Genomic DNA, 13065 nt, shown 5'->3' on the forward strand with positions numbered 1-13065 from the left:
GGGGGGGACGGCGGGGGGATCGCTACACAGAGAGTGCTGAGTGAGGTTGGGGGCAGCCCTTTGCTGTCAGAGTGTGTGTGCTGTCAGAGTGGGTGGGGTGAGCTAGGCTCCTGGTACAGCTGCTGAGGCACGGGGATAAAGCAGAGAAGTCTGCCATGTCTCTTGGGGTCCTGTCTTCACTGCTCTGGAATCCAGCTTCCCTGCTGGGAGAGCTAGTAGGCATGCATGTGCTCCCTGCCTACTCCTCCACCCTGATGACAACCTTGGTGTGATTTGTTCCAGGGGACAATGAATAACCTTAGAAGTCAACTTCACCCATGCACATAAGTGCCACCGAGGAGCCCCGTGTTGAACAAATGGCTGGATGGATGGAGAGGTCAGTGAGAGAGCTTCCAGCAGGACCCACCAGCATATGAAGGCACAACGCCGAAACACACAGGTTTCTGCTCTGACAATGTGCAATCACACATCTCTAACAAACACAAGCACCTACTGTGTGCAGGAACTCTACTATATACTTAGGTTGGAGGAGACATCCCTAGGGGCAGTCAGGATCTGAGCTGTCAGTCACAAGACCATGCAGAGGGTGATGCTTGGAGAGAGGAGGGGTCCATAGTGATGAGGGCGAGAACAGATCAGAGGACACCTCAGAAAGGAACCCTGATCTGGGGATGTTTTAGAAGAGGCCCAAAGAAAGTGAGTATGTGGCCCTGCAGCTGTGTGGGGCCATTCCAGGCAGAGACACAGTCAGGGCAGTGGTCTGGGAAGATGCATGGAGATGTTAGGGCCAACAAACTGTCAGTACAACTAGGACAGAGAAAACTGAGGGAAGGTGAGACTGGATAAGAAAGACAGGCCACACAGGAACTAGGCAGGAAAGGGACACAGTCTGAGGGAAGTCTAACTAAGTCCAACTGGGCCTACAGTGGGCGGGGCATGCAGTGGGCGGGGCATGCAGTGGGCGGGTCTGCAGTGGGCGGGGCCAGAGAGGGCTGCTGCAGTGGTCCACTGAGAGGCTGGGGCTCAGGTCAGGTGGTAGTGTGGACACTGGTGAGGATCAGATACTGGGGCTAAGTAGGACTTGCTGTGGGACTAGTGAGGAGGAAGTGTGACAGAAATGAGATGTGACTCCAACATCTTGGGCTGGAGCCATACAAAGGGAGGAGGATGTGGTGGCATATAAATGTCCACATTGTATTGCCACCCTCTCCAAGTCTGGGCTAACTACTGCATGTGTGATGTTTTTCTGAGCTGGTGTCATGTCGAAGTCAAAGGGTAGTCTAGGATAGAGACAAAACTGTTTTCTGTGCAGGTTGTGTTTCAGTTTGGGCCATATGAAGACTTTATGGAAGCTGTTCTGTGAGAGGGCTATATCAAAGGGTCCTTCCTCACTGTGGAGGCAGAGGAAAAATCAGAGAGAGAGGCAGATGAGGGGTAGTTTGTGGGCAGGAGACTTGCTGGCATTGTGTGGAGCCTGGGGAAAGTGGGATGGTCATGGTCAACTATCCAGAGCTGAAGACACATGGGGAAAAAAAATCTACTTGATTTAGCACAACCAAGGCCACTGAGATCTAGGAACCATGTAATGTGGGGAGTGATGGGGGAAGGGCCAGTAGATTTGCAGCAGAGTGGCAAAAGCTGAAGCCGGTGAGCACAGAAAGCCCTGTCCCAAAGCAACACCAGCAAGGCCCAATGTGAGCCAAGTGAGCCACCTTCCTAGTAGCCACACTGACAAAGTCAAAGGAGGTGGCATTGACTATGGAGACACATTTTATCTAGCCCAACGTCATGGAGACACGGCCTTTTGGCACATAGTAAAAATGATGAGATTTTTGTCATCCTTTTTTTCTACACTCGATCTCTGAATCGTGTTGCATGTTCTACATGCACAGTATTCCTCAGTTAAAACTGAGGTACGGTGCCACCCATGGCTAAAGGTGACCTACCATATAGCAACTCTTTGGGACTTTTGGCAAAAGTGGGTGCGGTGCAGGAGTTTTGTGTGAGAAGGGAGTCAATGACAAAGCTGGTGGCACAGAATGGTGGCACACAACCTTCAGATGGCAAGAGAGGGTGGTTATGCAGCACACTGAGGAGGCCGGCTTTATATGGGGCAAAGCTCAGCTTGGCTTTATATGGAGACACACCACATTGCATTTGTCCTTGGGGAAGGCCTTGTGCCAGCTGAAAATCTGAAGGGAGATGTATACAGGAAGTTTGAAGAGGGGAGTGAAGCTGCAGGAGAATCACCCAGGAAAGGGAAGAGGGGCTGGAGCAGGAGTAGGGACAAGAGGGAGGATTTTGGGGACTAACCAAAGGCCAGTTTGACATTGGCAGTCACAGTGGGAAGTGGAACTAAACTCCATTTTATGTATTTCTCCGTGCTGAGATGCCAAGATTTCCATGTAGGTAGATAGGATCTGCGTTGGTGTTTTTCTCCAGCTGAACATGTCAAATAAAGATGAGAATGAGTCAGCCACGGGTTCATGCTAGTGTGGTTTTAATGATGGACAGTGGCCCTCAATCGACCGACAGGTGAAAAGGATATGAGTCAGGGAGTAAAAGGTACAGACAGAGGTGGAAGGAGAAAAGAGCTGTTGGAGTCATGGTATTCGAGGGAGTAAACTGGAGAGAGGAGGCGTGGCTAGGAGCATCAGTCTAGAGAGAGAAGGCATGGCTGGGAGCATCGTGTAGAATTCGACACTCTTAACAAGAGGAGGGTATTTTATTAGTCATGACAGAGAAACTAGCTATAGACATGGACAACTCTGCATCCTGAGCAACAACAGGCGCCTTGAATGACTCATGTGTAGGGACCAGTCATGGTAATGGGACCCAAGTGAGCCTGGAGACCTAGCCTTGCAGAAGTTCAGAGCCAGGCACAAGGGCCATGGGCTGGATAAAAAGTTTTCATGGAAATCGTGGGACAGGGGCAGCTCTGACAGCAGGGCCAGGGCCAAATGCCCTAGACTCTGAGCTACACAATTCTTGGGGTGCCTTAGGGTAAGACTGTGAGGAAGGGTTCTAGCTAAAACAAGCTTTACCTAACATTCACAAAACCCAATTCACATACCTCAAAAAGAAAAAAAAGTTTTCCAGTTTGGGAAGACCAGATGTAAAGTCTCCCAGTTCCTTCCCTTAGTTGGGCAACCTGAGTGCCTATGCACTCCTGAATATGTGTTCACCTGTATATACACAGGCAGATGCCTGTGAATATGCATGCACATGCACACATATACAGACATGGGGGGGGACAGTAAGAGGTAGGTACCCTTCATAAACAATTTCTCTCCTTATCCAGAAGATGCTCCAACATGTAATAAGGACACATGTTCCACTATGTTCATAGCAAAATGTGGTACATCTACACAATGAACTACTCAGCTATTAAAAACAATGAATTTATGAAATTCTTAGGGAAATGGATGGATCAGGAGAAAATCATCCTGAGTGAGGTGACTCAATAACAAAAGAACACACATGGTATGCACTCTCTGATAAGTGGATATTAGCCCAGAAGATCAGAATACACAAAGTACAATTCACAAACCACAAGAAACTCAAGAAGAAGGAAGACCAAAGTGTAGGTACTTCATTCCTTCTTAAAAGGGAGAACAAAATACCCATGGAATGAGTTGCAGAGACAAACTGTGGAGCAGAGACTGAAGGGAGGACAATGCAGAAACTGCTTCACTGGGGAATCCTTCCCATATTCAATCATCAAACCCAGACACTATTGTGGATGCTGTTAAGCCCTGGTTGACAGGAGCCTGATATAGCCCTCTCCTGAGAGGCTCTGACAGTACCTGACTAATACAGAAGTAGAGGCTCACAGCCATCCATTGGACTGAGTACAGGGTCCCCAATGAAGGAGTTAGAGAAAGGACCCAAGGAGCTGAAGGGTTTGCAGCTCCTTAGGACGAACAACAATATGAACTAAGTCATACCCTCAGAGCTCCCAGGGACTAAACCACCAACCAAAGAGTACACATGGTGGGACTCATGGCTCCAGCAGCATATGTATAGCAGAGGATGGCCTAGTTGGTCATCAAGGGCAGGAGAGGCCCTTGGCCCTGTGAAGGTTCTATGCCCCAGTGTAGGGGAATGCCAGGGACAGTAAGCAGGAGAGGGTGGGTTGGTGAGCAGGGGGAGTGGGGAGGGAACAGGGCTTTTTTGTTTGATTTTGTTTTTTTTCTCTTTTTTTTAAAATTTTTATTCTATCCTCCCCCCCTTTTTTTTTCAGAGGGGAAACTGGGAAAGGAGATATCATATGACATGTAAATAAAGAAAATATCTAATAAAAAATTTTCTCTCTTGGGAGAAGTCTGACTTCAAAGGGATTTTTAAAAGATTCTTTCATTGTGCTGAAAGGCAAGTTCAGTTAGCTGGAATCAGAGGTAGGAATGGGGAGGGAAGGAGGCATGAGTGAATAAGGATGGGAAAAGGGAAGGCTTTGGCACTTACCCTACAACCACAATTATAAAATCTAGTAAATTCCAACCGTTGCGGAGGTAAGCGTTGGGGTGGAAGAGAAGTCCGTAGGCAATTACTTTTAAAAATGCTTCCACGGTAAAAATGATGAGGAAGAGATACTCCACGCGTTCCTAGGAAACAAAATTAGAAAAGAGAGAGAAATAAATCATTAAGTCCGGGGGTTTGGGAGGTTCAGAGGCAGCAGAGTTCACAGGTGGCATCACATTCAGCACAAGGATCATGCTGTCACAGACTGGGTGGTCTCTGAGAAGCCCATGGCCTGTAACGCCATTGCTTGTAAAAGTACACTGTGATGTTTGCTCAGTGATGACCCGGCCTAGTGATACACTTCCCAGAATGCGGGAGAGGCCTGCACATGCAGTCTGAAAGCTAACCCAACAACTCCATAGCCGACTCCAACATCAGAGCTCCAGTCTAGGAAGAATAAAGAAACTGTTGCTCTTGTTAAAATGTAATTTAAAGTAATGTGAAAATTCACATTCTTCCTTCCACCCCCAAAGTCTCATTTAACCAGCTAACATTTTGTTGTGGCTTCTAAAATGAGAGCTCATATAGCCTTGATCTCCAGGGGGATAATACCAGGACAGTGGAAGCTGCTGAGAAGCAGGTGAGCCGAGCCCAGCCCTAGTGATAGCATGCCATGATTCGGTTAATGGGCTCCAAAGGCTGCAGACTGGGTTTGGGGAGGGGACTAGCCGATATCCACAATAAAAGCAGAAACACTGGCCCAAGGAAACAGAGGGTGTCAATAGCAGTATCTCTCTCGTGGGAAAATAGCTGTCTGTCCAAAGACACGCTCTAGGTGAGCAGGACAAAGGACCTAGAAGGAGTTAAGCAGGTACTAGGTGTTGAATATGAAAGCTTGATTTATTTTCCTCAGGGGGCAGAGCTGCCTTTTCTCCCTACCTAGGAAAAAGACTGTGCTTACCATGCAGTGCTTACCCTAACCACACCGAGCTGACTGCTGGTACCTACCTGCTTTCATCCTTAACCACTGTTTCCCCCTCTCTACTCTAGAGTACTCTAGAGGTACCGCCTGTTGGAGACAGCTTAGGCATCTTCATGCCCCTGTCCTCACCCTTGCAGGGGCCGCACGCATGCACACACACATGCAGGCACGCACGCACGCACTCACGCACGCATGCTGAACTGCCTCTTTCTGGAGCCATAAAACACCGTGGGCAGTGTATCTCTGGTCACAAAGCAGCCAGCCTAGGCCAGTTCAAATCTTCCAGGAGGCACTCAGCTCAGAATCCTAACATCCATTTCCCCCTCCTCTACCAGGCTAAGGAGAGTTCGCTGAAGACCTCTGGGCCCACACACATACAAGCCGAATAGCAGGGAAGGATCACTGCCCATGATGGCTGGCTACCTCCCACTTGGTCTTCTGTGCTGGGTAATTTGAGCTTGGGGCTTGGGGGCCCAGTGGGAAACTACCAGAATAGATGGCCAGTGGCCCTTGCTTTTCTTCCCATCCCTAGATATTTTGGGAGCACCAGGCTCACCATGAGTAGTCCTGGGCAAAACAATTTAAGGCTTCAATGTTAAAAATGACAGATTCTAGGCTCCTCCCAGACCTGCTACTGTATGGCACCTGGCTGTAATATTTAGGAATATGTGATTTACACAATTCTAGGGGTGTCTGAGACACCTCAGAGTCTAAGAACTACCAACTCATTTGCTGATGAAGCCCTCAATGGGGAGGTGGGTAAAAGGGTCAGGTTTAATCAGCACCTCGCGTTAGTCGCTCTCTACTTATTTTAGGCCCAGAGTGTTGGCCTATGGAAATGACTGCCTTGTTCTAGTGAGTAGGATCAATCAACATCTTCATATCAGAGGTATCAGGATAGCACAGAGCTCAGTCCCTTGAAGGGAAAGGCAGGTTTCAGAAGATGTTGCTATGTAGCATGAGGATGGTGGAGAAGAAGTACGCCACTCAGACTGTCTCCACACTACCCAGGATAGGTTAATGCTTGCATTTTAGCACCAGATAACAATTCTGTTTCTATCCATACTCCCCCAAACTTCCACAACTCCATTCCTATCCATACCCCTGAAACCTTCACAGAATCTGACTCAGTTGGAGGTGTGACAAGAAGAAAGCTAAAGGGAGCGACCAGGTATGAGCTGAGTAGGCACCACTGGGCTCCACGTGTTTTCATGTGTTCATAAATGCTCACAGGGCTTGCAACTGAGAGAGTGTTTGCCTGAGAGCCAACTTTCATCTAGCTGGGTGATGGTTTTATTGATGAGTTCATTACAATATAACAATAGCAAGATGCAGAAGGTCTGGGAACCAGGAAAAGGGGGTCCGGACAAGAATCCAGACAAGAGACAGCTAGCTGCCTTTCAATGACAAGCCTGGGACCCAGTTGTGGCCCAGCCCATGAGACCGAGTGTTGATCAAACTTTTCAGCCAGCTGGTTGATCCTTTCAGAGCATACACCGAATGCCTCAGAAACATCTAAGGGCTCCCAGGGGATGAATAGAAATCAAGTTTGTCAAAGGCCATTCTTGCGGGTGCTCAGAGACCTCTGGGCTCCGTGTTACAGACACAGTCCTTCACAGCCCTTCCAAGACCTCGGTTCTGACACCAGGGGGCTGTGTATGTGTCTGAATTCTGAGCAGCACACAGCTCCCTGGGGACATGGTATAAGTCTGACATGTTACCTGTCCCTTTCTGTGACCCTGGGCCTTGAGAAATGTCAGAAGCCAACTTGAGTAGACTAATATCCCTGCTCGAACCATTCTGGGTGGAGGAGGTATGGACGCCAGTAGCAGAGACTAAAGGATGGGCTGTTGGCGATGCTAATGCCTGAAGCAGCTTCTCTGGGCTTCCTGGGTATCTTGTGGGTTCCTCTGACAGCAGTGGGTCCTCCCTGCAGTCCTCCCTGCCTGAGGGCAGCATAATAGCTGCCTTCCTTTAACTCTCTCTTGCAACCCAATACCACATCTCCTCATCTTTTCTTTTCAATTGTCCCCCTGCTTTTTTCTCTCTTGGGACCATGTTCCAGCTCATCTACTGAAGACTGGAGGCCCATGGTCATGCTCAAGTCGTAAATGCTCAGAAGAACTGAGTAGAAAGAGCCACGTTCAGGAGTGTGACATTTTCCAAACACCTATAGACCTTGACATGGATATGTATGGACTTCCTCATTTTCCGTTTATCCTTCATTTCTGTTCATCAGCTACCATTCAACTACATGGTAGACTCCCAAGAGATACACAGTCAGTGATGTTTCAATTGTAATCATCAATCAATCATTTTGATTCTGGCACTGAATGGCTTGTGTCTTTAGCCAAGTCACTTAACTTGTCTGGCTCTGTTTTATCATATGTAAAATGAGAAGAAAATCCATATCGCTGCACTGAGCCCCGAGCATCCCAGGCTGTAGAATGCACAGAGACAGGCAGAAAGGGCCAGCAGCAGTAGGACTCTTCCATGTTGGCAGGGCTATGCTAGCTCAATACAGGATCCTAACGGGTCTGACCCAAGGGAATGGAGTACAGGAGGCCGGTCTGACAGGATGTTAGCAGAGAGCATGTACAGGACACTACAAGGGCCTCCCTTTCATCAGCCAACTTAATATGTTGTTGTCTGCCTAGGGTGCAATCCAGAAGAGGAACGCTGCTTTGTGACTTTTCTTATAGCTTGGATCCTCACCTCTAGTCTCCAAAATTCAGCAGTGAGTGAGGATGGAATCTCAAGATCTGGTTCAAGTCAGATGAACACCAGGGAGTGGAAGATATCTACCATTAGTAAAAGTATTGCTCTCTGTGTGCTAGGGAACTCATAGATGAAAAGAAGCCATGCCAGGGTAGGTCTTCTAGGATGGAGACAGCCATGGAGGAACCGACAGGCAAGTCACATATGTGTGTTTATACAGCACACTGAAAGAGTGAGGAGGAACTAGACACAACCCCCTACAGTTAAGAACTCACACCCAGAGAGCCTGTGGGTGTCAATGTAAATTTATGTAAGTGGATTTATCAGAGCCGCCAAGAAGTTGCCCCAAGCAGAATTGATGAGCTCAGTTGCACAGACTGAAGCACAGAAAATGAGCACACTGACCCCACTTTACACGGCATGCCATATTCCAGATTGCCGTGTAACTTCAGCACCATTCAACTTGGCCTCTAGGCACAGACTTCTTTCTGTCTAATCTCCATCCAAGAGACCCAGAAGCGGAACCTTAGCCCCATGCTATGAGGTTTTCTCTCGTGCATTTGTTCTGTGTCACATTTCTTTCCTGAGGTTCGCTCTGCCTCAGGGCGCATGGCTGCTTTCTCAGGACAGTGATGGGCTTGTGGGATATATGAAACCAGAAGGATGAAGGCCCATGTGCCCACTGTTCTCTGGACAGAAGAGAAGGACCTATCTGGGTGAGCATCTAGTCCAGATAACGAGCTATAGTGCAACTGTTGTTGTCCATGCACTGACTTAAAGAAGCCCTGAGATACTATGTCCATTATTAGATAAAGAGCCACCCCTAAGCAAAGTGAGCAGCGAGACTCTACGGGGTCCCCACTGGTCCCTGAAATGCAGCTTTTCTTCTATCCACAGAGCAAGGAATAACCAGACTATGGAAAATGCATGTGATGGAATATCATCTATCTGTATAAAGGAATGAAGCTCTCATATATGCTACAACAAGGGTAAATCACTCAAAGTCTAAGGAGCCAATTACAAGAGAGCATATGTGTGGTCCTAGTTGTGTAAAATACCTACACTAGGGAATTCACAGAGACAGAGAACAAGTCAAAGCTCGGGGCTGAGGGAAGGACGATAAGCCAATGTTTAATGGCTGCAGAATCTCAGCTTGAGGTAATGATGACTCTTGGTGCCTAGTATCAGTCCACCTCGTGCCACTGAGTCAGACACTTGCAGATGGAAGAATGGAAGGCCTGATGCTGTATCTTTCCATCACTGTGAAAATGGAAAAGAAACATTCTTCTGGACTCCGAGCGCTTCCCCAGCCGCTCATCTAAAGTCCCAAGGTAAGAATGAACCCTGGGGGAGCTCCATTCCGACAGGGGTGGATTGCTCAGATTCCTGGATTGGGAGCCTGCCTGGATGTGGGTGGGGAGTCCATATTTCAAAGTTTAAAAGTGGCAGAACTTGAGGGCAAGTCTCTTACAGAAGCTTCATTTATAAAGTGTGTGGTATTTCTAACAGTTCGGCCTTCTCAGGACACTATTGTAAAGGACAAAGAAATAAAAACAAACAGAACAAAACAAAACAACAACAAAAACAATGCCCCAACAGTAGCCTCAAACAAACAAACAAAAATACTGCTTAGCAAGGGCAAGTTGCAAGTGCAATTGGATGCGTTCAACAGTAAGCCAGTTCCACTGGCTTTATAGTACTTAGACACAACCCCACACCCTACAGTCTTTCTCTGTGCTTGCTATTATGCAAAGTTGAAGTGATTGACCCGTTTCCCTCCGGTACACCTCCTTCCCTAAGGGCCCGTCTTGCTTCAGTGCCCAGGAATAACAGGAAGCACAGGGGCTCAGATCAGAATGTGGGGCACTAGACCTGCTCGAGGACTCCCAGCCCACCCGACCCAGGGCCTGTGTTCTCACTGAGCGCATGGGTTTTCTAAGTGTAAAATCCCCCGTCAGGAGGTTGGCTCCTCCATGCCTGCTTGGTGCCTAGCATTTGAACCGCCAACCTCTGCACATGGCTGCCTCTGTCTTGGAGACAAAAGGAAGAATGAAAGCCACCCAGGGAAGTCTCCTCTCCCACACTGAACCTCCCCACCCAGGGCCACTGAGCTCATAGGAGTCTGCTGGAATCCTTTCCTCTTAGCGCTGAAAGAGTTGGTGTTATCTTCAGAGCAACATATATTGACAATAGACAATAGACAAATATTGACAATCAGGGCTGGATTACCCAGGGATACCAGGCATTGGTTTAGTGACTATGGGCTGGTGGGTAATTTTCCGATTTGGGAGAATAGGTAGCCAAAACCTATATAGCTCTTTACTATCTACCTCCCTTCATTTGAGGTGACCAACACCGATAGGCCCATTCTCTGCCCACACCATTGCTACCTCCATTGTGGGCCCAGTCACTGACTATTTGAATAGTAAAGCAGCTTATTGCCTGGTTTACGGCTATCTAGGGAATTTCACTGCTCGGAAGCCTTCAGTGGCTCCCCTGTGTCCTCCAAGTGATCTCAGCTTTCAGAGTGTGACCCCAGGATTCATCCCAATCTGCCTACATCTTTGACTACCACTCATTGCTCCAGCCAAACCAGAAGCTCAGAACAGCCAAACCAGATGGACTAGTTGTGAACTCTGCCTTTCCCCTTCCTCCACCCTCCTTCTTCATCCGCAGCTTCCTTCTCGCCCTGGGGTCTAGCTCAGTGCTCCCACCTGCATCTTTTGCCCATCCTGGGCCTGCAGCACGCTTTGCACACAGTGCCATCACAGTGTGCTTTATGGTGCACGTGGCTTCTGTGTTCTCCCTTGCAGGGACATAGCGTCTTACGGGCAGGCACAAGTGTCCTCGTCACCCATGGCTCAGAGGTCTCTTTACACAAAAGGCAAAGGGTTAGAGGAGAGTTGGCGCTGGGACCAAACCATAAACTACAGAAATTGTTTAAGGCCCCACTTCTTTGCTAGTGGAGTGGAATAATTAGACATGCCCTTGGGTCGCCTTGAAAATGAGAAACCAGAGCTGTCACGTTGAGTGGTAATTGCTCTTTTACAAACCTGCATGCACGGTAGCTAGCACATAGAAATTGTGCAACAAACCTCTGTTGAGAGGACCGACCATCTCTGTTCTAATGGCTCTGAAGTGTCCTCCTTGAAGCCCTGGCCCTTCCTTTGTCCTTAGGGCCTCTGCTGAGGGCAGCAGTCAGCAACAGTGTCTGCTGCCTCATCTCTTTTCCTCTCTAATCACATAACATCAGCTGTCCTCCCCTCTAAGTAGTGGCATATTCCTGGTACTGCAACAAAAACAAGAGGCATGGGGGCCCCTATCTGCTTTCTATTATCAAAACCCAAATTCCTCTCTGATCTGTTTGCTAAGTTCCTTGGAGTCTGAAACCTCATGTGCATCTCTCTCTGGTCCACAGGAACAGGTTCCATTCTGTTCTCACACACTCCCAACCCATAGCTCTGCACTTTGCTGTATCTCTGGAAACCTACTGCTCCTTGGTATGAATGAGGGGGCTGAGGAGGGTCTTAAGAGTGGAGGTCCCGTGTTTTTAGGAGGTTTGAGAACTACATGATCGTTACTGCAGAGAGAACTCACTGGACAGAACTTGGGTGACCACAGCAAGTACTTTTTCATCTATTTGCGGAGTCTTATGGCCCATGTGCAAAAGGAAGGGCAAGTGATTTTCTCCTCCCCGTCTTTCTCTTTACCATCACATTCTCACTGTCACAACATCACTATCAGGATGCATTATCTCCATTATCTCCATCTTCACCTCCATCCCACCACCACTGCCACACAACCCCATGGGATCACTGCCATGACTACCACCACCACCCTTCCACCCTTTCAGAATGTGGCTCCAGAATTTCCCACACTCCGGCCTTATCCTTGATGACCACTCATTGGTTCAGCCAAACTAGAAGCTCAGGACACCCAAACCAAACAGGCTAGTGGTGAAACCCTTCCTTTCCTTTCCCACTCCTATACCCTTCTCCTTCATCCATAGTGTCCCTCTCATCCTGAGGTCTAGCTCAGTGTCACCACTTGCCTCCTTTGCTACCTTAGGGCTCAAGCATGTTTGTCAGAATGAGAATGTTTTCTGTGGTTCTGCTGGTGATACATGAAATGACTGGCTTCTGTGTGACATCCAGCAATGTAAGCAAGCCGGTGACACTCACAGCCCTCTAGCCTAAGACACTCCTAGTCCATGGATGGCATTTGGAGATAGGGCTGCAGAAGTCCCCACTGGCTACTGTACTGAGCCCACAGTCTCTTCCCACAACTGGTCAAATCCACCACTTTGTGTGGGTTACAGCTAGTTACAACCCAAGCCCTGGTCTCATTTCACAGGGAATCCCTTGTCATTATCCACAGTGGTATTTGACCCAACCTAACAAATGTTAGGAGGGGAGGGAAGTTTTATGATTGGTGCCTCAAAAAGAAAGGTTCTGGGGCTGACCACAGCCATGTTTGTATGAAAGGTTGGGTACGGGGGAAGGCAGGTGCGGTGTGCTGAGAGTGACAGAAATGCGGGGTGGGAAGACCTCGAGTCTAACAAAAGTTGCTAAGAGGCGAGTTAATTCTGATGCTGCCCTAGTTTGGGAATCCTTTACTGAGACCCTTGTCTCACTAGATGCTGTTCTGGACCTATCCTACACAGTCCACATCACATTAACATTCAGCTCCTTCTCATCTACCAGAGAAAAGCAAGAAGAGCATATCAGCATTGCATGAGGAGAGCATCTCAGATCACGGGACTGACTAGGTCTCCAGTAACTAACTAGTCCAGACTGCCTTCAGAGGGCAGCCTGCAGGACTCCAAGCTCAACTCTCATTGCAGCATGTGGCTGGCTGTGAAAGACACACTGCAGGAGACAGAAATTCACACCACAGTCTTCGTC

At 48.3% G+C, this 13065-nt stretch overlaps 1 protein-coding gene across 36 annotated transcripts in view; it reads right to left on the minus strand.

The window, feature by feature from the left end:
• Positions 1–13065, minus strand: part of Cacna1c (calcium voltage-gated channel subunit alpha1 C) — a 529265-nt gene that overhangs the window by 192157 nt on the left and 324043 nt on the right. For all 36 annotated transcript variants that reach the window (XM_031383153.1, XM_031383144.1, XM_031383150.1 and 33 more), the window contains exon 4: positions 4465–4604. In XM_031383153.1, coding sequence (XP_031239013.1) covers positions 4465–4604 — 140 coding nt within the window. The remainder of the gene's footprint in view (positions 1–4464; positions 4605–13065) is intronic.

Source organism: Mastomys coucha, unplaced genomic scaffold, assembly GCF_008632895.1.
Source record: "Mastomys coucha isolate ucsf_1 unplaced genomic scaffold, UCSF_Mcou_1 pScaffold20, whole genome shotgun sequence".
NCBI classification, from domain to species: domain Eukaryota; kingdom Metazoa; phylum Chordata; class Mammalia; order Rodentia; family Muridae; genus Mastomys; species Mastomys coucha.